Raw genomic sequence first — 26581 nt, 5'->3', positions numbered from 1 at the left:
AAAAAGTATAATCCCACCACTGGGTTGAATGAATTCTGATATTTTTCTTATGTGTGCTTCTTCCAGAAATATGGCTACACACACCTTTCTGCAGGAGAGCTGCTTCGTGATGAAAGGAAGAACCCAGATTCACAGTATGGTGAACTTATTGAAAAGTACATTAAAGAAGGAAAGATTGTACCAGTTGAGATAACCATCAGTTTATTAAAGAGGGTAAGGAGTGTGAATGAATGCCAACCAGTTCAAACCAGCGAGGAAACAAGAAATTAAATTTACCTTTTGGCCAGGCAGTTGCTCATACTTGTAATCCCAGCACTTTGGGAAGCCAAGGCAAGAGGATCACTTGAGGCTGGGAATTCAAGACCAGCCTGGACAACCTAGTGAAACCCCATCTCTAAAAAAAAATTTTTTTAAAAGCCAGGAGTGGTGGCATATGCCTGTAGTCCCAGCTGCTTGTGAGACTGAGGCAGAAGGATTGCTTGACCCCAGAAGTTCAAGTCCAGCCTGGGAAACATAGTGAGACCTCCTCTCAAAAATAAATAAACAAACAACATTAATAATAAAAATAAATCCACCTTTCATGTGTGTAATGAAAAATATCAAAAGTTTTGTTTTGTTTTGAGACAGTGTCTTTGTCACCCAGGCTGGTGTGTAGTGTCCTGATCATAGCTCACTGCAGCCTCAACCCTCCAGGCTTAAGCCATCTTCCCACCTCAGCCACCTGAATAGCTGGGACTACAGGTACATGCCACCACACCCAACTAATTTTTTTCTATTTTTTGTGGAGACAGGGTCTCACTATGTTGCCTAGGCTAGGCTGGAACTCCTGGGCTCAAGTGATCCTCTCACCTCGGCCTCCCAAAGTGCTGGGATTACAGGAGAGAGCCACCACATGTGGCTCCGAGTATTGAATTTCTTGCTTGTGGAAGGTGGTTATGCTTGAGAATGGCAGAACTAGAAACTTTGCTTTCACCTGGGAAGAAATCGGACCGTGGCAAGGATTCTCTACTTTGATTTAGGATCACCTGTAGCTCAACTTAACATCCATTTATGTGCACTTGGTCCTTTCTTCCCAACATTCAGACAGTTACTCTCTTCCATTTCTGTTTCTTCTTTTATCCTCCCTCCCCTGCTCCCTTTTCTTTTTTGCTTTCTTTTGTTCTTTTTTGTTTTGTTTTGTTTTGAGTTAGAGTCTCACTCTGTTGCCAGGCTGGAGTACAGTGGCGCAATCTTGGCTCACTGCAACCTTCCTCTCCCGGGTTCAGGAGATTCTCCTGTCTCAGCCTCCAGAGTAGCTGGGATTACAGGTGTGCACTACCACGCCCAGCTAATTTTTGTATTTTTAGTAGAGACGGGGTTTCACCATGTTGGCCAGGATGATCTCGATCTCTTGACCTGGTAATCTGCCCACCTCAGCCTCCCAAAGTGCTGGGATTACAGGCGTGAGCCACCGTGCCTGGCCCCTAAACCTCTTTCTTTCTTCTTTCTCGTGTTTTTGTTTTTTGTTTTTTGTATTTTGGAGATGGAGTTTCGCTCTGTCGCCCAGGCTGGAGTGCAGTGGCACCAACTCGAGTCACTGCAAGCTCCGTCTCCTGGGTTCACGCCATTCTCCTGCCTCAGCCTTCCGAGTAGCTGGGACTACAGGTGCCCACCAACATGCCTGGTGAATTTTTTTTTAAAATTTTTTAGTAGAGACGAGGTTTCACTGTGTTAGCCAGGATGGTCTCGCTCTCCTGACCTCATGATCCACCCTCCTCGGCCTCCCAAAGTGCTGGGATTACAGCGTGAGCCACAGCGCATGGCCCTTCCTCTTTTTTAACCCACGTCCTTCTCATCATTGATGTTCGCTCAGCCATGGTGTCTACTTTTCTGGTGCATCACCAGCTTCAATGTGAAATGCTAAGACTTAATAGCTTTCAAAACTAAAATATGTCACATCTGAGGCTTGGTGCAGTGGCTGATGCCTGTAATCCTAGCACTTTGGGAGGCCGAGGCAGGGGGATCACTTGAGGTCAGGAGTTCGAGACCAGTCTGGCCAACATGGTGAAACCCCGTCTCTACCAAAAAATATAAAAAATTAGCCAAGTGTGGTGGCATACACCTGTAATCCCAGTTACTCGGGGGGCTGAGGCAGAAGAATGGCGTGAACCTGGGAGGCAGAGTTTTTGGTGAGCTGAGATCATGCTACTGCACGCCAAGCTGGGTGACAGAGTGAAACTCCATCTCTTAAAAAAAAAAAAAAAAAAAGTCCGGGCATGGTGGCTCACACCTGTAATCCCAGCACTTTAGGAAGCCAAGGTGGGTGAATCACGAGGTCAGGAGTTCAAGACCAACCTGGCCAACATGGTGATACCCCATCTCTACTAAAAATACAAAAAAAAAAAAAAAAAAAAAAAATTTAGCCAGGAGTGGTGGCAGGCATCTGTAATCCCAGCTACTCAGGAGGCTGAGGCAGGAGAATCACTTGAACCCAGGAGTGGAGGTTGCAGTGAGCCGGGATCAAGCCACTGTACTCCAGCCTGGGCAACAGGGCGAGATTCCGTCTCGAATGAATGAATGAATGAATGAATGAATGAATGAATGAATGAATGTATGTCACATCTGAAAAACAGACACCTTGTATTTACTAGGTAACTTTTCATTCTAGATTCCTAAAACTATAATCATTAACAGGTATTTTCACATATAAGAACAGTGAGGAAGAAAAAGAAGTGCAATATTGGGAACAACAAGAAATAGCTGAAGCCTGATGGAAAAGAGCTATATAAGCATCTGGTTGGAACTAAAGACATTGGGGATGAAAAGTGGCTCATAAACACTTTCTTACATCTTGTCTCAGAGGTTGAAGTAACCTGCTTCCGTTGCAAAATAAACAAATCCTCTCTCCCCATTCCCTCTCTCTAATGTCCTTTCTCTGCTCTATAAAGCAGAGAAAGCATTGTGAAAGAGCAGACTATATGGTTTTACTTTTTCACTCTACTTTTTAACCCTTTGCAGTCAGATTCTGTTTCCATCTCCATTGCAGCTGCTCTTGCGTGTTACCAATGATGATCTCTATCAAATAATACTTTTAGTCATTATTTTTCTTGTAGTATTTAACTCTGATCAGTCTGTTTGAAAATCATTCCTCTTTTGTTCTTTATGACAGCATCTCTTTTTCTTCTCCCTACTGAGTGACTGCTATTTCTCAATCCTCTTTAATAGTTATTCTTTTGCAAGTTTCCAAAACCATGATGCTTCTCAGGGTTTTATACTTGGTCTTCTTCGGCTCTCATTTTATGTGTTTCTTTCTGGATGGTTTTAGCCATACCCAAAGCTTTCACTATGCTAATGTTGCTAAAGTCTATAGCTCTAAAACAAAATGTTTGTTTTGAATTCTAGACATATATTTTTAATTACCTAACTACTAGGCCTCTATCTGAATGTCTCACAAGTGTCTCAAAATCAGCATGTCAGAGGCTGAGTGTATTGTCTAAAATGTGATCTTCCTTTGCTTCCTGTCTTGCTTAATGATTCTACCATCTGCCTAGCTATTCAAGGCAGAAATCTGGGAATCAATCTATATCTCCTGCCTTTTCCTTACTTTCCCAAATCCATTCAGTGAGCGTATCTTTCCAATTATCTTTCTTTTAATCCTCTTCTGTTAGTCTCTTCTCTATCATTACTATCACCTTAGTTCACATCCTCTTTTTTTCTTTTGTTTTTTGTTTTTTTTTTTGTTTTGGTTTTTTGAGGCAGAGTCTCGCTCTGTCACCCAGGCTGGAGTGCAGTGGCACAATCTCGGCTCACTGCAACCTGCACCTTCTGGGTTCAAGTAATTCTCTGCCTCAGCCTCTTGAGTAGCTGGGATTACAGGTACCAGCCACCATGCCCAGCTAATTTTTGTATTTTTAGTAGAGATGGGGTTTCACCGTCTTGGTCAGGCTGGTCTTGGACTCCTGACCTCATGATCCACCCACCTTGGCCTCTCAAAGTACTGGGATTACAGGTGTGAGCCACTGCACCCGGCCACATCCTCTTTTTTTCTTACCTGGACTATCAGTAGAGACTCCTAGTTAGTCTTTTTGCTTTTAATCCATCTTTATACTGACTCCTAGTTAGTCTTTTTGCTTTTAATCCATCTTTGTCCCCTTCTGATTAATCCTCTTCAGTGCAGTCAAAGTGATTTTTTTTCTAAAAGGCAATATGAGCCTGTTATTTTACTGCCTAAAATTCTTAAATGTTCCTCTATTGCTTCCAGAATAACACTCAGACTCCTTGGTGTCCCATACAAAGTTCTTCATGAGTCTTACTCCTTGCTTACTTTCCAGTCATATCTCCCACCACTCTCCACACATATCCTAAGAGTCAGTTGTGCCGGCTAATAGATTCATTTAAGCGGTTTTGCTTTCTCATTTATATTTCCAGTTTCCACTATCTGGAGGACGCTGATCCCTATCTGCCTACACGTGCCATTTCATTATTCAGGATTCAGTTCCACTGCCACTTCTTTGGAAAAGCTTTCTTTGGCAGTTTCCTTGCAGTTTGTGCTGACTTCTTTGTTTTACTATAGCATCCTTTGCATACTTGATTATAGAACTTAGCACATGTGTGTATACATATTTGTCATGCACTCAACTGTGACTCCCCCCAGGGACAAGAGTCATGACCTTGCTCTTCATGTTCCCTGATGGTAGACCTCGAATGAGTGTATGCTGAATGAGTATGATATTGATGTGCGTTCTTCAGATATCTTCCACTACCATAGTTGTGGTAGAAAGGCTATAGCAGAGGCCCAAAAGCATTCTGCTGAAGTTTTGCAAATATCAAAGAAGCTAGATGATAGGTTAAAAGCAATTCTCAGATAAAGGGATCATGGGTCCTGACAGCCATTGTTCTTGAGGAACCAGAGAAGTTTGAACATGGAGAGTACTGAATGTCAGTTCGTTTTGGAATAGAGGCTCCTCTAAGGTTTATTACAGTCGTGTACTTGCGCTTATCCTGTGGTGATTGAAGTGGCAAGGATTTGGAGATTAGAGATTTCTGTCTCATATTTACATATTCCCACATTCTACCTAAATTCACGCTTTGGAAGAGGATGGTGAAATGGGTTGTTCTTGCTATCTTTCTGAATGTGTTCTTTTGTTCCCTTTGTTTTGGGGCAGCCAGTGACATTTGGGTTTAATTAGCTTCCATTAAAAAGTATTTTATCGTACATTAATAATTAATGCTAATAGTCTTTTATATTTGTCCAAAGCTTTGTGTTGTTGGACTTGAATTACATGAATAGCAGAGTTGAGCACCTGTAGAAGTAATATACTTTCCACTACAGCAAAACGACTTGGGAAGAGCAAAGGGAACACAAGACAGGGTCTCTAGTTGCTGAAGCAAAGATAATGGTTAATGGTTATTTTCCTCTTATTGCTGCTTTTATTGCTTATTTATAACTTTGTGAATGTGTATGTGAAAGTAACATACACTTAACTGTAGAAAATTTGGAAACCATAGAAAAAAATTGTGTGTAAAAATGAGATGGTTGTGAGAGGAGCACATACCCATAACCACACCAGCTTGAGGCAACCATGTTAATACATTGATAGATTTCCTTCTAGTCTTTTTTTGCTATGTACCCTCCACCCTTTACTTAGGGTTTAAATAATAATAATAAAACAAACACCCATGTATACACTACCATGCTTGAGAAATTTCATTTTGTTAATGTAGTATTGAACCTAAATCTTCTTTTTCCTTTAGGAAATGGATCAGACAATGGCTGCCAATGCTCAGAAGAATAAATTCTTGATTGATGGGTTTCCAAGAAATCAAGACAACCTTCAAGGTTGGAACAAGACCATGGATGGGAAGGCAGATGTATCTTTCGTTCTGTTTTTTGACTGTAATAATGAGGTAATGAAAATCTTCATCTGCCCACATAGGCTTTAAGCAACTGTTAGTCAACTATTGGAAAAAAACAAAGGAATTTTTTAGTTACATTTTATATTGGCAGCAGTGTTTTTTGAATTGGTGGATTGGATGGACAGAATAGCACTGTCTTGCTGTTGGAGTATTAAAAACTATTTGGCATTGGCAGCCTTGGGGAGCTAAATTTTCCTTTATTTTCAAAATAACAAGAATCAGTTTTGATTTTTAAAAAATAAGAACTGACATACATAATAATATTAGGTAAGAAGCTGAACTACTTTCTTAGGTAGACATTATTATCAAAGAGTATCTTGCCTTAGGGTGTTGTTTACTGGAAGAGAAACACGTTTCTGAGAAGTTGGGAAAACTTTCTGTTTTAAAGAAACATACAGGGCCGGGTGTGGTGGCTCACGCCTGTAATCCTAGCACTTTGGGAAGCCAAGGCAGGCGATCACCTTAGGTCAGGAGTTTAAGACCAGCCTGGCCAACATGGTGGAACCCCGTCTCTACTAAAAATACAAAAATTAGCCTGGTGTGGTGGCACACGCCTATAATCCCAGCTACTTGGGAGGCTGAGGCAGGAGAATTGCTTGAACTTGGGAGGCAGAGGTTGCAGTGAGCCAAGATTGCGCCACTGCACTCCAGCCTGGGCAACAGAGCAAGACTGTCTCAAAAAAAGAAAAAAAAAAAAGAAATGTACAGGATAGCCTGATTTGTCTTAAGAGTGAAATGATCTTGAAAAAAGCAAAAAAATGTACTTTTCTTTCTGGTAGTTCTAATAACAAAGTCAGACATACTTTTGAATAACTAAATACATTTCTCAGAATCATTTAATTAAGAAGCCTGAAGTAGTTAGTACCTTGAAGGAAGTTGATTGTTCTTAGGTTGAACTGTAAATGTGCCTCTGGTGGAGAGACTTGCTGCGGCCTTTGCGTTATTTTATTTTATTTTATTTTATTTTATTTTATTTTATTTTTATTTTATTTTATTTTATTTCTTTTCTTTTCTATTTTATTTTATTTGAGATGGAGTCTCACTTTCTTGCCCAGGCTGGAGTGCAGTGGCATGATCTCGGCTCACTGCAACCTCCCAGGTTCAAGCAGTTCTCCTGCCTCAGCCTCCCAAGTAGCTGGAATTACAGGCGCGCACACCACGCCTAGTTAATATTTGTATTTTTAGTAGAGACAGCGTTTTGCAATGTTGGCCGGGCTTGTCTCGAACTCCTGACCTCAGGTGATCCACCTGCCTTAGCCTCCCAGAGTGCAGAGCCTCCCAGGGATTGTAGGCATGAGCTACCATGCCTGGCCTTTTGCATTGTTTTAAAACGCAACTCTCGTCTTCCAACCCCCAAAAATATGTTTTCATTTACCCTTCAAAGTTAACTTTAGAATGTTACCACAGCTTTATAACTAAGGAATGTTTATTCACAATTAACAAGGGATGCTTTATTCAAATGCAAATATGTTGACTCAAATATTTGGAAATTTATGGAATTATCAAAAAGCAGGCAAAAATGAAACAAAATTTGAGGCATGTAATTCATACCTAATAAGTTAATAATAGATCTGAGATGGGACCATACACATACAGATCTTTTTATTGCAGTTTGAAAAAAAATACACAGGAAAAACTGAGTCATGAATGAATTCTTATTATGCTCTGTACTTATTTAACCTAGTTTATATAAATTGAACCACATGTTTAATTTTAAAAGGACTTTGCATGTTGATTAATGAATTAGACACACTGGGTTTATTGCAGGGGTTTTTTTGGTCATCTCTTTAAACTCTTGTTTTCTTTTCAGGTTAAAAGAATGGCAAATTCATATCTTTATGTTTTTGATAACTTTATATCTCTTTTTAGATCTGTATTGAACGATGTCTTGAGAGGGGAAAGAGTAGTGGTAGGAGTGATGACAACAGAGAGAGCTTGGAAAAGAGGTACTTTGCAGTTTTTACATACAACCACTTCAATCCCAGACCTGCCCTATTTGGTATAGGAAAAAAAGAGTCACATTTAAACATGTAAAATGGCTTGTTTAAGATGTTAAGTCAATCAGTCGGGGCAGATCCAGTGTTCTGTGAGCTCTTCTATGACATATAGAAGAAAGGATAGATACCTAGAACCTTGCAATATTTACTTTTGCAGAATTCAGACATACCTTCAGTCAACAAAGCCAATTATTGACTTATATGAAGAAATGGGGAAAGTCAAGAAAATAGATGCTTCTAAATCTGTTGATGAAGTAAGTGTTCCTAGCCTGTCTTTAAAAAAATATGTCAAATAAAAACGTGATTATTTGTTTTGGGGTAGGCAGGAGAAAAAGAAATACTATCACAGATTAGTTAGTTTTTCAAGACACTGGAAGCCAGGCATGGTGGCTCATGCCTGTAATCCCAGCACAGGAGTTCGAGACCAGCCTGGGCAACATACTGGGACTCTGTCTCTTAAAAAAAAAAAAAAATGAAAAGAAGACACTGGGGACTAAATGAAAAATTAGGGTTTTTTTCCTATCTGAGTAAAACCTAAAATGAGGTTTACAACTTCAAACTTGTTCTTCATGAGAAATGGGTGGTTTATGAATTCTGAACTTGCTCCCAAGCACTAGAAAACTGGTATTTTAAGAAATGTGAGTTGGATCACATGAATGGCAAGTCATCTAGCTCAAGAGCTCCAGGCTTCTTTCTTCTGCCACAGAACAAATAGCACCACAGGTGGAAGGTTTCCATGACTTACCACTTCTCTCTTTTTTCATAAATAGTGATCTCTGAATTGTGGTTTGCAAGCCCAACAAAATTTCTAGTGTCTCTTTTTTTTTTTTTTTTTTTTTTTTTTTTTGAGACGGAGTCTCGCTCTGTCCCCCAGGCTGGAGTGCAGTGGCCGGATCTCAGCTCACCGCAAGCTCCGCCTCCCAGGTTCCCGCCATTCTCCTGGCTCAGCCTCCCGAGTAGCTGGGACTACAGGCGCCCGCCACCGCTCCCGGCTAATTTTTTGTATTTTTTAGTGGAGACGGGGTTTCACCATATTAGCCAGAATGGTCTCGATCTCCTGACCTCGTGATCCGCCCGTCTCGGCCTCCCAAAGTGCTGGGATTACAGGCTCTAGTGTCTCTTAATGAACCTAACCTCCCTTTCCCCGATTCCCTGGATCTTCATCCTCTTATAGTCATAAGATAAAAAAGAATGGCCCAGCGGAAGAAGATTCAGGGAATCTTTTTTTAATCCATTCACACTTTGTATAGAGGTGATGTAATACATGAGAAAACTGTGTTTTAGAATCAGAAGAAGCCACTTCAGTTTATATTTTATCAAATTATTGGTAGCCTATCAAGAATATTTTGTCCTAAAAGCACTAATTGAATGTAATATAGTCATAATTTTATATGTATTATTTATATAATATTACTGTCTAAAGTAAAATAGATGAAACTAAGTATGTGATTTTAAAAAATGAATCATTTTGAAAATTAATGTAAATTTGATTTTTTTTATGTGAACTTGTTTGGAGATGGAGTCTTTATTTTTTATTTTATTTTATTTATATATATATTTTTGAGACAGTGTCTCGCTCTGTTGCCCAGGCTGGAGTGCAGTGGTGTGATCTCGGCTCACTGCAACCTCCATCTCCTGGGTTCAAGTAGTTCTCCTGCCTCAGCCCCCTGGGTAGCTGGGCGCCTGCCACCACACCCGGCTGATTTTTGTATTTTTAGTAGAGAGGGGTTTCGCCATGTTGGCCAGGCTTGTCTTGAACTCCTGACCTCAAGTGATCTGCCCGCCTCGACCTCCCAAAGTGCTGGGATTACAGATGTGAGCCACCACACCCAGCCAAATTTGATTATTTTTAATAAGAACTTAACTGTATGGTATTTTAACAGTGCCTGCTTTTAAAATTATTATCATCTTTTTCCTTTACAGGTTTTTGATGAAGTTGTGCAGATTTTTGACAAGGAAGGCTAATTCTAAACCTGAAAGCATCCTTGAAATCATGCTTGAATATTGCTTTGATAGCTGCTATCATGACCCCTTTTTAAGGCAATTTTAATCTTTCATAACTACATCTCAATTAGTGGCTGGAAAGTACATGGTAAAACAAAGTTAATTTTTTATGTTCTTTTTTTTGGTCACAGGAGTAGACAGTGAATTCAGGTTTAACTTCATCTTAGTTATGGTGCTCACTAAACAAAGAAGGGTATCAGCTAGTTTTTTTTTAATTCAAAAAGAATATCCCTTTTATAGTTTGTGCCTTCTGTGAGCAAAACTTTTTAGTACGCATATATATCCCTTTAGTAATCACAACATGTTAGGATTTAGGGATACCCGCTTCCTCTTTTTCTTGCAAGTTTTAAATTTCCAACCTTAAGTGAATTTGTGGACCAAATTTCAAAGGAACTTTTTATGTAGTCAGTTCTTGCACAATGTGTTTGGTAAACAAGCTCAAAATGGATTCTTAGCAGTGTTTTAGTATTTATCAAATAACTGACCATTTACTATAGAAAGGTGAAAAAACTTAAGCTTTGTTTTACTACAACTTGTACAAAGTTGTATGACAGGGCATATTCTTTGCTTCCAAGATTTGGGCTGGGGGCACTAGGGGTTCAGAGCCTGACAGAATTGTCAGCTTTATTCTGACATAATCTAAGGGTATGGGGCAAGGATCACATCTAATGCTTGTGTTCCTTATACTCTGTTATATAGTATTATTCATGATTCAGCTGATCTTAACAAAATTCCTAGCAGTGGAACCTTGAAATGCATGTGGCTAGATTTATGCTAAAATGATTCAGTTAGCATTTTAGTAACACTTCAAAAGTTTTTTTTCTTTGTTCTCTAGACTTAATAAAAGGTTAGAATTAATTAGAAGAAGCAATCTAGTTAAATTTCCCATTTGTGTTTTATTTTCTTGAATACTTTTTTCATAGTTATTTGTTTAAAAAGATATAAAAATCATTGCACTTTGGTCAGAAAATTAATAAATATATCTTATAAATGTTTGATTCCCTTCCTTGCTATTTTTATTCAGTAGATTCTTGTTTGGCATCATGTTGAAGCACCAAAAGATAAATGATTTTTAAAAGGCTATAGAGCCCAAAGGAATATTCTTTTACATCAATTCTTCCTTTAAAAATCTCTGAGAAATTTGTTTTCGCCTTACTTTTTTTTTCCTCTGTCACCAATGCTAAGTGGTATCCAAGATTCTTAATATGAGATTTAAAATCTTAAAATGTTTCTTATTTTCAGCACTTAGGTCATTTGGTACACAGGGTCAAATAGGGCAAATAATTTTGTCTTTGTATAATTAGATTTGATATTTAAAGTCACTGGAAATAGGACAAGTTAATGGATGTTTTTATATTTTAATAGAATCATTTCTATGTGTTATGAAATTCACTTATTAATGATAAATTTTTCAACATACTTGCCATTAGAAAACAAAGTATTGCTAAGTACTGTAACATACTGGCCACCAAAATTCGTATTGAGATTATCTTGGTTTCTTGTAAGAGATAGGAATGAGTTCTTACCTAGTGTTGCAGTCCAGCAAATACAGAGGTGGTTTAATCAAACAACTCTAGTGTGAAGCAAGAGTAAAGACTAAGGTTTTGAGAGCATTCCTACTCACATAAGTCAAGAAATCTGTCAGATAGGAATCTAAGTATTTATAGCGAGATTGTGAAAGCAACCTTAATGTTTTGAAGGACTGTTGAGACTAGGTGCTTTGCTTCCTTTCCTCAGATATCTTTCTGTGGCATTTGAGAACAGAAACCAAGAAACACGGTAATTACTAAATTATGAGGCTTTGCTTTTTGTTTGCTTTTAAGTAGAAAAACATGTTGGCAACATTGAGTTTTGGAGTTGATTGAGGTAATCAGACTTAACTAGTTTTGTCATTCCATTTGTTAAAGATACAGTCACCAAGAATTTTTTGAGTTTTTTGAAAGACCCCAATTTAAGCCTTGCTTATTTTTAAAAATTATTTCCATTCAGTGATGTTGGATGTATATGAATTATTTAGTAAATAATCTCAATAAATTTTGTGCTGTGGCCTTTGCTATTTGTTGGTTCAGATTTCTGTTCTCTAAGCATATTGAAGATCAAGAAGTATCCTATTTAATATGTGGGTTCTCACACTACAAAAGCAGAGTTCAGGACTGTCGATGCAAAGAGTCAAATTCTGTAAAATATTTGAAGATATTTATTCTAAGCCAAATATGAGTGATGAGTGGCTTGTGACACAGTCCGCAGGAGATCCTGAGAACATGTGCATATGGTGGTCGGTGTGCAGCTTGTTTTTATACATTTTAGAGAGACATGAGACATCAGTCAATACAGGTAAGATGTATACATGGTTCAGTCCAGAAAGGTGGGACAACTGGAAGCAGGAGTGGGGAAAGCTTCCAAGCCTTAGGCAGATTCAAAGATTTTCTGATTGGCAATTGGTTGAAAGAGTTTCTGTAAATAGAAAGGCATGTCTAGGTTGATACAGGGTTTGTTGGAGACCAAGGTTTTATCATGCAAATGAAGACTTCAGGTAGCAGGCTTCAGAGAAAATAGATTGTAAATGCTTCTTATTAAGAGTCTGTTCTAGGCCGGGCGCGGTGGCTCAAGCCTGTAATCCCAGCACTTTGGGAGGCCGAGACGGGCAGATCACGAAGTCAGGAGATCAAGACCATCCTGGCTAACCCGGTGAAACCCTGTCTCTACTAAAAAAATACAAAAAACTAGCCGGGCGAGGTGGCAGGCGCCTGTAGTCCCAGCTACTCGGGAGGCTGAGGCAGGAGAATGGCGTAAACCCGGGAGGCGGAGCTTGCAGTGAGCCGAGATCGAGCCACTGCACTCCAGCCTGAGCGACAGAGCGAGACTCCGTCTCAAAAAAAAAAAAAAAAAAAAAAAAAAGAGTCTGTTCTATCAGTAATTTCAAAAGGGAGGTGAGGTATAATGAGGCATGTCTGGCTCTCCCTTCCCATCATGGCCTGAAACTAGTTTTTCGGATGAACTCTGGAATGCCCTTGGCCTAGAGGAAGGGTCCATTCAGATGGTTGTAGGGGCGCTTAGAATTTTATTTTTGCTTTACAGGATCCAGGAAAATTTTTCATCCTGTTTTTGTGTTTTGGCTTAAGCAGAAAGCATGATTTTATCCCATTCCTTCAAGAAGTAATCTCCACTGAGACACAAGCAGCCTATTTCATTACCTACCAGCAGCATCAATCACTTATCTCTTTTGGGGGAAGATGACAGTAAACAATGTATATCAGGATGTGGGCTTTTTGTGGACTTTTGGCTTTACTCTTGTAATTTAAGTGGTTCACAAACATTCCAGTGGTCCCTGGAGATAATAGTGGCTGTAAGTACTGGGCAGATGAGGTTAGCATCTTCTCCCTGGAGGTTTGGTTGTCATCTTCAAACAACTACTAATTGCACAAGCAAATAGTGCTAAAAACACTTTTTCTGGCCGGGCGTGGTGGCTCACGCCTGTAATCCCAGCACTTTGGGAGGCCAAGGCAGGTGGATCACAAGGTCAGGAGTTTGAGACCAGCCTGACCAACATGGTGAAACTTTGTCTCTACTAAAAATAAAAAAAATTAGCCAGGCATGGTGGCGGGCACTTGTAGTCCCAGCTACTCGGGAGGCTGAGGCAGGAGAATGGCGTGAACCCGGGAGGCGGAGCTTGCAGTGAGCCAAGATTGCACCACTGCACGCCAGCATGGGTGACAGAATGAGACTCTGTCTCAAATAAACAAACAAAAAATATTTTCTGCCTTCCAGGAGGTTTTGTTTTTGTTTTTTGTTTGTTTGTTTTCTAAAACATTTGATATAGATAGACCTTCCAATGTCTTCTGTTGGTTAACTTTAATCATTCTTAGGTATTCTATTTCAGTTCTCCCTAGCCCACCTGCATACTTCTGCTAAATTAAGTGTTCCTTAATTGTAAACATTTATTTTTAATGAAAGAAAGGAAGCTCATTAATTTTGTACCAAAGAGAAAGGAAAACAATGGTCCTAATCACTTACTCCTTTATTTCCTCATCCCTGAGGCCAATGTAAATACTCACTTGGATTCAGGTATGCTTTTCTTTGGCTGGGTGTCGTGACTGTGTTTGTGATGTTACTCTTGGACCTCAGATAAGCCTGGAAGGTCACTATCTTTCCTGTTGTGAGAGAGCTGAAGGACGAAGTTGAATTTCTGGCTGCTGCCATATACCTGATGTCAACTGTACCATATCTAGATTATCACTCAGGTTCACACCTTTATGGGAATGCCTTTATGGGAGTTTTTTTGTTTGTTTGTTTTTTGAGACGGAGTCTCGCTCTGTTCCCAGGTTGGAGTGCAGTGGCACGATCTCCGCTCACTGCAAGCTCTGCCGCCTTCCGGGTTCACGCCATTCTCCTGCCTCAGCCTCCCTAGAAGCTGGGACTACAGGTGCCCGCCACCACACCCGGCTAATTTTTTTTGTATTTTTAGTAGAGACGGGGTTTCACTGTGTTCGCCAGGATGGTCTCAATCTCCTGACCTCGTGATCCACCCGCCTCAGCCTCCCAAAGTGCTGGGATTACAGGCGTGAGCCACCGCGCCCGGCCTATGGTAGTTCTTTAGAGCAGAACCTGCTTCTCTTAGGTTCCTCTTCTTCAATGAGGCTTTTCCTTCATGGCTTTGTCCTCCTGAAACAAAGAGGGTAAGAGAAGAGATTTTAATTATTTTGTCTTATTTAGGGAGACAAGGGTAATACATCAGAACATTTCTGTAGGTGAGGTTCTTTCAGCTACAGAATATAATTTTTTATTTATGATACATTTCGAAGTAACCTGTATGCAACTTGTGAACACTAGCCTTTGACACCATCCAGAGTAAAAGCATCTGCAGAGACAAGTTACCAGACACTTTCCCACATCCCAGCCCTAATGTTAGATAAGCACAGATACACTCTAACAATTGTCTTCCACACAATGAAATCAAGCAGTTAAGCAGCATACCACATATGCATCCTCATTTAATTGAAGAACCACATATTAAAAGAGAAAGCAAAATTTTTAAAAAGCCATGAATGTGAGCTTTGGGAATGTTCTTACACTACTGTTTTGAAGGCTTTCTGGAAGAAATGTACTCTCAGTAGCTACTTCTATGACATTAAAAAAAAAAAAAAAAAAAAAGTATGTGGTCTCAAGATGAGCTTCCAAAAAAAAACCTGAACTGAGTAAGTTTCCTTGCTAGTGTCTAAGCCTTTGCAGCCCTTTGAGGACTGTGAGTTGAACTGTCTTTCTTATAGCTGCTTGGCTCCAAGAACTTCCAGAAGGGAAAGAAAATGAATAGGTTCATTAGTTGGTACTTAAAAGGACAAAGTGTGTGCATGGCTCACCCTAAGTTGTTTGTTAGTTTTATCAAAAAGGATTTTCACAAATGGCTCCAAAATAGCTGCCAACACTTGGCCAGTCTTGTAGGTATGATTGTGAAGAGACTGCATCAAAATGTCCTTGTCAAAATGTCACAATTTTCTTTTTAATTACCAGGTGCACAATAAGCACTACCATTGTTCTGTCCTCAACTGGGATAACAGTCAAATGATACATTATTTACATGATTTGGAGGGGGAAAATGCTGAAGTTTAAAGACTCATTTTTTAGGGGCTGGGTGTGGTGGCTCACGCCTGTAATCCCAGCACACTGAGGCCCGCAGATCACTTGAGGTCAGGAGTTTGAGACCAGCCTGGCCAACATGGTGAAACCCTGTTTCTACTAAAAATATATAAAATTAGCCAGGCGTGGTAGTGTGCACCTGTAGTCCCAGCTACTCAGGAGGCTGAGGTAGGAGAATCACTTGAGCCTGGGAGGTGGAGGTTGCAGTGAGCTGAGATCATGCACCGCACTGCAGCTTGGGCAACAGATTGAGACTCTGTCTCTAAATAAATAAATAAATAAATAAATAAATAAATAATTTTTGATTGGGTCAAAATATTCCCACATTAAAATGAACAAGTTGAAACAGCTACATCAAAATCCCCCTGGTTCCAAAATAACTCAGAATGCCCATGTCATATCCAGTATCAAAGACGATTGAGCAGAGACTGTATCTATATTCCTTCCTGTCTCTGTTTAAGGCCTTTACTTAGGTCTGGATAAGTGATGTCTGGGGAAAGGATAACTCCTGGACTTGCAGCTGCTGCTACTGTGTGCAAATGGAAATTCTGAAACGCAGGGGATGTGATGGGATGAGAGTAAAACCATTTGTATAGAGAAGCAGGTTTTGTTCCATCTAGTTTTACTTTATACATGATGCTCCAGTTCTACTTCATACACGATGCTTCTTTTTTATTTTATTTTCTTTTTTTTTTTTTTTTTAAATGGTGGCAGCAGAGGAGACACACAGCTCAGCCACCAGCCAGAAAGAACATGATGGTTCTTGCTGGAACTTTCTTATTCTATCAATAATCACTCCCAAAACACTGTCTTAATCTGTTCAAAAGTCTTCATGTTCACAGACCACACTCGCACTTCTCTCCATGAGTATTTTGTTGATGAAAATGGGATTCAGGAATGTGATTTCCTTAACACAAACTATCTTCATTTATCTTTAACTTGTGGTTTCAGTAATTTTGTGGCTATTTCTGAGTTTTGTTTATGTATTTGACTTAAGAAAGTAGCTGTTTATTGTCAGCAGCTAAATCATTGTTTTATACGACACAGATTATGGCTAGTTGGTGAAATAATAGCTAGGTACACATAGAAGGTATTACCACAGTCTGTAATCACATTCATGCAAGGGTCTGTTATTTTAATTTAGCTAACTGGTCGTTAGCAAGATAATTTTCAGAGATGCTGACCCCTGTGACTGGAATCAGATTTGTTGCAGGTAGTCCACATCTTCCTTAGGCCATGCGTCTGTCACCGGACCAAGGGATGACAACAGCACCAAAATAATCACATTACAAAAATTGGCTGGCCATTCATTCAAAATATGTTTGAGACATTGGGGATACAATAGTCAGTTAATACACACCCACTGCCCTCAACAGGCTTACTAGATAAGCTCAAATCCAGTGGTTTCTTAGCTGATTGTGTTCCTGTATAGTGCTTTTAATGCTGGCAAACTTTTTTACCTCTGTGATTTTGTTTTCTTTTCCCAGCAATTCTGAGGCAGGTTGGAATGGTGATTTTCCGGTTTCAAGGATGATTAAACTGAGGCCCAAAGAGTTCAAGTCAGTTGACACAATCTTTGTGCTAGAGAGTGGTGGGTTTGGGACTAGAACCCAGACCTCTGGGCCTGAAAGATCTGCCTCCCAGGCCGGGCATGGTATCTCACGCCTGTAGTCCTGCACTGCTGCCTGAGAGCGAGACTCTGTCTCAAAAAAAGAAAGAAAAAAAAAAAAGATCTGCCTCCTGTCTCTCTAGTAGCCCCTGCTACCTATCTGTAATAAGGCAACGTGACCTCTAATACCCCGCCATGCTTCCCATCACTAGTCTATTACCATTGTTTATTTTCTCATTGCATATATCACCATGTGAAGTTACTTTTACTTATTGTTGATTTCCCCTCTAGATTTTAAGTGCTAGAAGAGCACTTACCTTGTTTATTCCTGTTTTCCAATACCTAGACCAGTGCCTGCACATAGTAGGCACTCAATAAATATTTGTTGAAAAAATAAACTGAAAAGGAAAGATAATTTTGGCAGTAGCTGTAGCTACAAGTTATATCACTGAACTTTGGATCCCAGTAGAGTCTGCTTCTGATCTCCTTAGGATTCTATTTTCGTTCCCCCGAAGATTGGGCGCTGATAATCATAAAGTACTGGGACCCCATCAGCTTCCCTCTTTTTTCAGTACAGAACTCATGAAAAGACTTAAAGTGTGACTATCTCAGAGGGAGAAAGAAAGGGATAAGAAAACAATGGGCGAAAAATCTCACCCACCCATCCATAGTTCAATCTATGTTGATAGATTTTTTTATCTATTGTACCCTGTTTCACTATTACTATGTCAGGACATGGAAAATCTCTACTTTATGAAGGCTTTAGACAGTTTTTGTTCACGCCACAGATTTGAAATGACTTAATATAAATTTCTACTTGAAGCCTTTTAAGATTATGGTACATCCTAAGCACTTTAACACCTGCTTATTAAATTCGAAAAGAATAAAGTTAGATGTTTTTAGCCTGCCTTCTCCTCTATAGCTGTGTGTTGTGGTTCTTAATCAATGGAGTCCATTCAAAAATGGGAAAGAGATTTCAGAAGTCTTAGTAGGATTTCTCTATTGTCTTACTAACCTGGCACAAAGTAGATAAATAAATGTTTGTATATTGAAAGAAGGAAAGTGTCTGCTTCAAAGCCCTCCAGACAGTTAGGAGCAGAACTAGGCCTAGAACCCAATTCTCCTTTCTCCCAGCTCTTACTCCTGAAAGCCAACATGTTTTGTTTTGTTTTGTTTTTTCCTTAAAAAAAAAAAAGGACAGGGTGTGGCTCTGTTGCCCAACTGCAACCTCTGCCCTTGATCAGACTCAAGCGACCCTCCCACCTCAGCTTTCTGAGTAGGTGGGACCACATGCATGTACCACCACACCCAGCTAATTAAAAAAAAATTATAGAGACATGTTGCCCGGGCTGGTCTTAAACTCCTGAACTCAAGTGATCTGCCTGCCTTGGCCTCCCAAAATGTTGGGATTACAAGTGTGAGCCACTGAGCCACCGTGCCTGGCAACCAACATGCTTTTACCTCAGTCATTCCTAACAAACACTTGGAAAAGCAAAATAGTATCCTGTGATACTCCAGAACCACTATGTTACTATGTAACAGGATTTCATTCAGTGTGCTGAGCATTTGTTGAAGGTCTTTTAAACTATATTTAAAACAAGAATCAATGCCTCAGGCCCTACCCCCAGAAACTCTAATTTAATTTATTTTATTTTATTTTATTTATTTATTTTTTTGAGAGTCTCGCTCTGTCGCCCAGGCTGGAATGCAGTGGCGCGATCTCGGCTCACTGCAAGCTCCGCCTCCCGGGTTCACGCCATTCTCCTGTCTCAGCCTCCCGAGTAGCTGGGACTACAGGCGTCCACCAACACGCCCGGCTAATTTTTTGTATTTTTAGTAGAGACGGGGTTTCACCGTGTTAGCCAGGATGGTCTCCATCTCCTGACCTCGTGATCCGCCTGTCTCGGCCTCCCAAAGTGCTGGGATTACAGGCGTGAGCCACCGCGCCCGGCCCTTATTTTATTTTATTTTAGTTTAGTTTTGAGACAGAGTCACTCTGTCACTCAGGCTGGAGTGCAGTGGTGCAGTCTTGGTTCACTGCTACCTCTGCCTCCCGGGTTCAAGTGATTCTGCCTCAGCCTCCCCAGTAGCTGGGTCTACAGGCACATGCCACCACACCCAGATAAATTTTGTATTTTCAGTAGAGATGGGGCTTCACCATGTTGGCCAGGCTGGTCTCAAACTCCTGACTTCAAGTGATCCCCCCGCCTTGGCCTCCCAAAGTGCTGGGACTGGAGGCATGAACCACCGCGCCTGGCCTCTTATTTATTTATTTATTTGAAACGGGGTCTCGCTCTGTTGCCAGGCTGGAGTGCAGTGGCACGATCTTGGCTCACTGCCGTCTGCCTCCTGGGTTCAAGTGATTCTCCTGCCTCAGCCTTCTGAGTAGCTGGGACTACAGGCATGCAGCACCACACCCAACTAATTTTTGTATTTTTAGTAGAGATGGGGTTTCACCATGTTAGCCAGGTTGGTCTTGATCTCTTGACCTCGTGATCCACCTGCCTCTGCCTCCTAAAGTGCTGAGATTATAGGCGTGAGCCACGCTCCGGCCCTGCATTTCTTTTATGTGTGAAGTGATACTGATATTGATACGTTGAGAACCACCGTAGTAAACAAAGTGATCAGAGCAGATAATGAAAACTCACAGCCTTGTATCTTTGTGGGCAAGGGATCAAGTCTTGGTCTTTTCGACACATTCACTCATAAGTTCATCACAGCACTATACACAATAGCAAAGACATGGAATCAAGTCAGGTGCCCTTCAGCAGTTGACTGCATAAAGAAAATGTGGTACATACACACCCCGGAATACTGTGCAGCCATAAAAAATCCCAAAAGTATGCCCTTTGCAGCAACATGAATACAGCTGGAGGCCATTATCCTAAGCGAATTAATACAGGAACAGAAAAGTAAGTACATGTTCTCACTTAAAAGTGGGAGCTAAGCATTGGGTACACATGGACACAAAGATGGGAACAGTAGACACTGGGGGCTGCAAAAGAGTGAGAGGCAAAGGAAAAACTACCTATTGGGAATGATGCTCACTACCTGGGTGACAGGATCAGTTGTACCCCAAACCTCAGCATCATGCAATATAACCATTAACAGACCTGTACATGTACTCCCTGAATCTAAAATAAAAGTTGAAAAAAAAAAGTCTTGGTCTTTTTATCCACAGTGTCTAGTACAGAGGAGGTACTTAGTGTTTGCTGAATTGACAGTTGGTGACAAACCATAGTGAAAGGTCACAAATTAAACTGCTCCTTAGTCTGCTGCCATTCTTGAGCTCACAGAGTGAGAGGGAAGCACTGCAACAGTATCACAGATGTTCTCCCACTAAGGGAGTTGTCATATGGATGGCAGCTTGGCATAGGGGGCTTCCTATTAACTTACTTAGCAGCTGCCACTGTCTTTAAAGGTGAGAGGCCAGGCACGGTGGCTCATGTCTGTAATCCCAGCACTTTGGGAGGCCGAGGCAGGTGGATCACTTGAGGTCAGGAGTTCGAGACCAACCTGACCAACATGGTGAAACCCTTTCTCCACTAAAAATACAAAACATTAACCAGGCGTGGTGGCTCGTGCCTGTAGTCCCAGCTACTTAGGAGGCTGAGGCGGAGAATTGCTTGAACCCAAGAGGTGGAAGCTGCAGTGAGCCAAAATTGCACCACTGTACTCCAGGCTGGTGACAGAGTGAGACTCTGTATCAAAAACAAAAACAAAATGGTGAGGAGAAGCCAGGGGACTACCACCACTGTCTGCAATCCTCTGAAGGGAGGTGGAGTAGATGTATTCAACGTGGGCTTGAGGGCAGAGCTAGGGCAGTGGAAACGACATAAGGAAGACCGTCTAAGGTTAGAGCTGCCCAACAATGAATTGGAGTGCCTGAGGACATGATGACTGTCGCTGGAAGTGTGCACGCAGATCCTGGATGCTTATTTGGCAGGATGCTTTACTCTTTCACTCTGGAGATTCTGTGGTTTGGGGATCATCTTCAAGTAGGTATCGAAGTCTGAAGTCCACCTGGAATTCCCGACATACTCTCTGACACATAAGAGTTCCCTGTATATACAAGTGGGGAGGAAAGGCTAAGGGGCATCATGAGGATCTGTGCCTTACCATAAGAACCCAAATGCTGAGAAGTTTCCCTAAGCCTCTGTTTCTGCCTCCCACCCCCTCCCTGGGTGTCCTCCCCAGTGCCTGGGATAGGTGCTTAACAAAGTTTACTGGCATTAATGCTGTTGGTGGGCAGGAGGTGCCCAATTTGCATTGGAAAAGAGAGAAACAGCAGTAGCAAAAAGATGGCAATGAGGGACAGGAGAGACCCACTTAGCTGGAGGGGGTGAGGGTCCATGCACCAAATAGGAGTATGCAAAGAAAGCGATAAACCTTTCATAACAGGTAAAGGAAGGTGAATTTTATCCAGTGTCGTGTTTAGCTGAGTTCAGACTAGAAAGCTGGGCTGGATGAGTCAGTTTGACAAGGCCTTTTTAGATTTAGGAGCCTGTTCCGTTTTTCTCCTCTTCCTCCTCTTCACTGTAAGCTATCCCTTGAGCTGTATTCTGAAACCCTTAATGGTTTTTCCATCTCACTAGGGACAGTTTGCAAACCCTCTCTGGCTTGGCCAGGGTTGGGGCTGGGCACAAGAGGAGGTGGCTCCCAGCAATAAGCAACCCACAGAATTGTGTCTGTTATTTAAGAAAAGTTTCTGGTTTTCGGCTAATTGCAAAAATACATAATGGATGCTTTTCGCATCTGCTAGTTATTCTGGTACAGGCCTGCATCCAAGAGCAAACTTTAAACAAACAATAAGATTATCGAGCTTAACTATTTCAATGTGTAACAGAAAGCCAAGCCCCATACACTTAAATTAGCACACATGCACTCAGACACAAGCACACAAGAGATCATATCAACAGGTACACAAACATACACACATACAGATGCATGTTTTGGCACTAGTGCATGCCAAAATGCATACTTACACACTAGCACCTAGTACATACAAGCATGCACAACTTGCACATGTGCCCAGTCACCAGCACCGATAGACATATTCTCAGACACACAAATATACATACACTCACACACTAGTATATACCAACGCATTTGAACATCACAGACACACAGTCTCAGGCACAGATGCATTTACACAAATCATTCTTACTGCAATGAGAGATAGACCTGGGTAGGTGTGTGTGTCCTCCCAGTGCAGAGTTAAATGAAGCAGTCCATCAGCTGGGCACTGGCTGTCCGGGTGTTACCAGGTGTAGTTATCAGTACGGCCACCAAGAGGCGCCCAGGATCCATCCTGCATCCACTTTTCATGGCTTCTGCCAGCTGGTCAATTTTTTCTGTACCCACAAGCCTGCATCTCCCTGTTCTGGATCCCTGCACAGAACTAGGAGACTCCTTGATCCCAGCCCCAACCTTCCAGGATCCACTGTGCTCACTCTCATCTTTTCCCTGTCCCACACCACCGAAACAACCACAAGTCCCATCCCTCCTCCCTCCTAGCGGAACACATGCTTCAGAACTCCCTGCTTGTCCTGTGGCTGCTCCATGGAGAACTGGATCTGTCAGGTCTTGATCATGATGTGACTTCTACCTGGAACTTCTCCCACAGGAGCAGCTGTCAAAATCTCACCTGTATTACAGTCTATTTCAGAATCTCCCAGTGCAAGGCTGCCAGAGTCAAGAATACATGTTCAAGTAATTCAGTGAATGAATTAATGTCCCACTCGAATACCTGACTCTGCCTTCCCTGCTAACCCCAGCTGGAGAGGTCTCTCACCTTCTAGCACCTGCCTCCTGGCGTGTGTGTGCGTGTGTATATTTCAATAAAAACAAATGCCAGGCTCGGTGCAGTGGCTCACGGCTGTAATCCCAGTTACTTGGGAGGCTGAGAAAGGATAATCTCTTGAACCTGGGAGGTGGAGGTTGCAGTGATCTGAGATCATGCCACTGCACTCCAGCCTGGGTAACAGAGAGAGACTCTATCTAAAAAAAAAAAAAAAGAAAATCCCCCCCACCCCATGTCCCCCTCCAACACAAAATGCCAGCTTCAAAACACAAGCTAGAGGCAGACTCAAGATGTCATGAAGTCAACCCCTTCCAGCATCCCTGACAAGTAGCTACTCTAGCAACAGATAACTCACCCCTCCCTGAGCAGCCCTCTTCACTGGATAGCTCAGACTTCCAGAAAGTTCCACTTTGTTCTTCCACATTCTCAGAGCTCTTTCATCATGACAGGGGCTGTGGCAACTTCTGATAATGCAGTAGTAGAATAAGTGCAAAGTGCAGGGGAGAGTGTGTAAACTTTCCAGAGAAGTGGGGGCAGGGAATTGGGATCAATTACAGAGGCAGTACGAGTATAAAAACAATCATTCCACCTGCTGTTTAGTGAATGTTTACTGTGCTCATGACTGCAATCTTTATAGAGGAAAAGTTCTAACCCAGGTCTGCCTGTCTGCAGTCTAGTCTAAAACACCTCTTGGGACACAAACAAAATAAAGCGTTTTGGGAGCAGACCAGTAGAGGGACAGCCAGGTGTATAAATTTTCTTTTGCTACATAATAAATCACCATAAATTTAGTGACTTAAAACAACATCCATCACCAGGTGTGGTGGCTCACACCTGTAATCCCAGCACGTTGGGAGGCTGAGGTGGGCAAATCACAAGGTCAGGAGATCAAGACCATCCTGGCTAACATGGTGAAACCCCGTCTCTGCTGAAAATACAAAAAAAAGTAGCACGTGGTGGCACCTGCCTGTAGTCTCAGCTACTTGGGAGGCTGAGGCAGGAGAATCGCTTGAACCCAGGAGGTAGAGGTTGCAGTGAGCCGAGATCGTGACCCTGCACTCCAGCCTGGGCAACAGAGCAAGAGTCTATCTCAAAAAACAAAAACAAAAAAACCATCATTTATTACCTCACAGTTCTGTAGGTCAGAAGTCTGCGCAGGCTTGACTGTGTTCTCTGCCCACAGTATGGCAAGTCTGAAATCAAGGCTTCAGCTGGGCCTGGCTCTCATTCAGAGGCCCTGGGAAAGAATCACTTCCAAGCTCATTCACATTGTTGGCAGAATCCAGTTCCTAGCGAGTCCCCATTACCTTGGTCACTGCTGGCCATGGGGTGGCCTTGGCACTAGAGGCTGCTCTAGGTTCCACGTGCACTTTCCACTTTCAAGATAGAGTCCTCATGCTTTGAATTTCTGACTTTCTTTTCTGTCACCAGCTGGACAAAACTCTGCTTTTAAAGGGCTCACATGATTACCTTAGGCCTACCTGGTTAATCTCCCTATCTTAAGTCAACTGGTTAGTAACCTTAATTGCATCTGCAAAATTCTTGCCATGTAATATAACATATTCCACAGAAGAGCTAAGTATCCAAGGGTGAAGGTCATTGGGGCAGGCCGAGTTCTATGATGTCACCAGTGACCCTCACCCTTGTAAAGTGCCCTCCCCTTTGAGTGTGTGTTGAACCTGTGGTTATGTTATGGTATGTGGCAAAAGATAGATTAACTGGGTGGGCCCAATCAAATCCCATGGGTTCATTAAAAGTGAGTTTTCTCTGGCTGGTAAGAGAGAAGGAAGTCAAAATCAAGTCATGAGAAGTACTTGACCTGCCTTTACTTGCTTTGAAGGGAGTGGGGGCATGTGCAAGGAAGGGAGAATGGCTTCTAGGAGCTCCACTCACCCCCGGCCGACAGCAAGGAAATGAGGACCTCAGTTCCACAGCTGGAAGGAACATTCTGCCAACAGTATGAAAGAGGCTGGAAGAGCTTCTAGATGACATAGATGACAGCCCAGCCCTGCTGACATCTTTTTTTTTTTTTTTTTTTTTTTTGGTGGAGTCTCGCTCTGTCACCCAGGCTGGAGTGCACTGGCACAATCTTGGCTCACTGCAACCTCCACCTCCCAGGTTCAAGCGATTCTCCTGCCTCAGCCTCCTGAGTAGCTGGGACTACAGGCGCATGCCACCAGGCTTGACTAATTTTAGTACTTTTAGTAGAGACAGGGTTTCACCATGTTGGCCAGGCTGGTCTTGAACTCCTGACCTCAAGTGATACGCCACTCTCGGCCTCCCAAAGTCCTGGGATTACAGATGTGAGCCACTGCGCCCGGCCCCCACTGACATCTTGATTCAGATGTTGTAATACTGTGAGCAGAGATCCCAGTCAGTGGCACCCACCCAGCTATATGAGCTACAGAACTATGAGGTAATAAACAGGACTGCTCTAAGCTGCTGTTTGTGGTAATTTGTTATGCAGCAATAGAAAACTAATATGCCGGGCAAACAGCACATCATTGCCCGACCAAGGACATCTCTTATTATCTACCTACATCCTCCTTTTTTTCTCCTCCTCCTATTCCTCTATTTAAAAAATAATTTCGGCCGGGCGCGCTGGCTCAAGCCTATAATCTCAGCACTTTGGGAGGCCGAGACGGGCGGATCACGAGGTCAGGAGATCGAGACCATCCTGGCTAACACGGTGAAACGCCGTCTCTACTAAAAAATGCAAAAAACTAGAAGGGCGAGGTGGCGGGCGCCTGTAGTCCCAGCTACTCGGGAGGCTGAGGCAGGAGAATGGCGTAAACCCGGGAGGCGGAGTTTGCAGTGAGCTGAGATCTGGCCACTGCACTCCAGCCTGGGTGACAGAGCGAGACTCTATCTCAAAAAGAAATAAAAAATAAAAAATAGTTTCATCTGAATATTACTCATCCATAAAAAGGCTGATTCTGACACATGCTACAACACGGATGAACCTTGAAGACATTATGCTATATAAAATAAGCCAGTCACAAAAATAAAAATACTGTATGATTCCAAATATATAAGTAATCAGATTCATAGAGACAGAAAGCAGAATGGTGGTTGCCAGGGACTGGGAGGATTGGGGAATGGGAGGATTGCTTAATGGGTTTGGAGTTTCAGTTTGGGAAGATGTAAAAGGTTCTGGAGATGAATGGTGGTAATGCTTGCGTAACAACATGAATGTACTTAATGCCATTGAATTGTACAATTAAAAATGGTTAAATGGACTGGGTGTGGTGGCTCACGCCTGTAATCCCAACACTTTGAGAGGCCAAAGCAGGTGGATCACTTGATGTCAGGAGCTCAAGACCAATGTGGTCAACATGGTGAAACCCCATCTCTACTAAATACAAAAATTATCCAGGTGTCGTGGCACATGTTTGTAATCCCAGCTACTTAGGAGGGTGAGGCAGGCGGATCACTTGAACCTCGGAGGCAGAGGTTGCAATGAGCCGAGATGGTGCCATTGCACTCCAGCCTGGGCAACAGAGCAAGACTTTGTCTCAAAAAAAAAAAAAAAAAAAAAAACTCCAAAAAAGAAAAGTTAAATGGTGAATTTTGTGTTATGCTTATTTTACCACAATAAAAACAATTTTTAAAATAGTCTCATCAAAGTAATGCATATCA

At 41.9% G+C, this 26581-nt stretch overlaps 1 protein-coding gene and 1 long non-coding RNA gene across 3 annotated transcripts in view; one reads left to right on the top strand and one right to left on the bottom strand.

Moving 5' to 3' along the window:
• CMPK1 (cytidine/uridine monophosphate kinase 1) overlaps nt 1-11952 on the top strand; it is a 44613-nt gene extending 32661 nt beyond the window's left edge. The window contains exons 2-6 of one of the 2 annotated variants that reach the window (XM_005543448.3): nt 67-213; nt 5734-5886; nt 7765-7841; nt 8050-8146; nt 9816-11952. In XM_005543448.3, the coding sequence (XP_005543505.1) occupies nt 67-213; nt 5734-5886; nt 7765-7841; nt 8050-8146; nt 9816-9857 (516 nt within the window). In that variant the 3' untranslated portion in view covers nt 9858-11952. The remainder of the gene's footprint in view (nt 1-66; nt 214-5733; nt 5887-7764; nt 7842-8049; nt 8147-9815) is intronic. The other variant, XM_065523048.1, reaches the window with a different exon arrangement.
• LOC141408079 (uncharacterized) lies at nt 9816-25501 on the bottom strand. The gene is made up of 2 exons (XR_012420469.1): nt 22324-25501; nt 9816-14558 (listed from the first exon to the last, which is right to left on the bottom strand). It is a non-coding gene; the product is annotated as an uncharacterized lncRNA (long non-coding RNA).
• Nucleotides 25502-26581: the final 1080 nt, after the last annotated feature.

This window comes from Macaca fascicularis, chromosome 1 (genome assembly GCF_037993035.2).
Source record: "Macaca fascicularis isolate 582-1 chromosome 1, T2T-MFA8v1.1".
Lineage (NCBI taxonomy): Eukaryota > Metazoa > Chordata > Mammalia > Primates > Cercopithecidae > Macaca > Macaca fascicularis.
The sequence above is the reverse complement of the archived record's forward strand: the minus strand, read 5'-3'. Positions and strand labels throughout refer to the sequence as shown.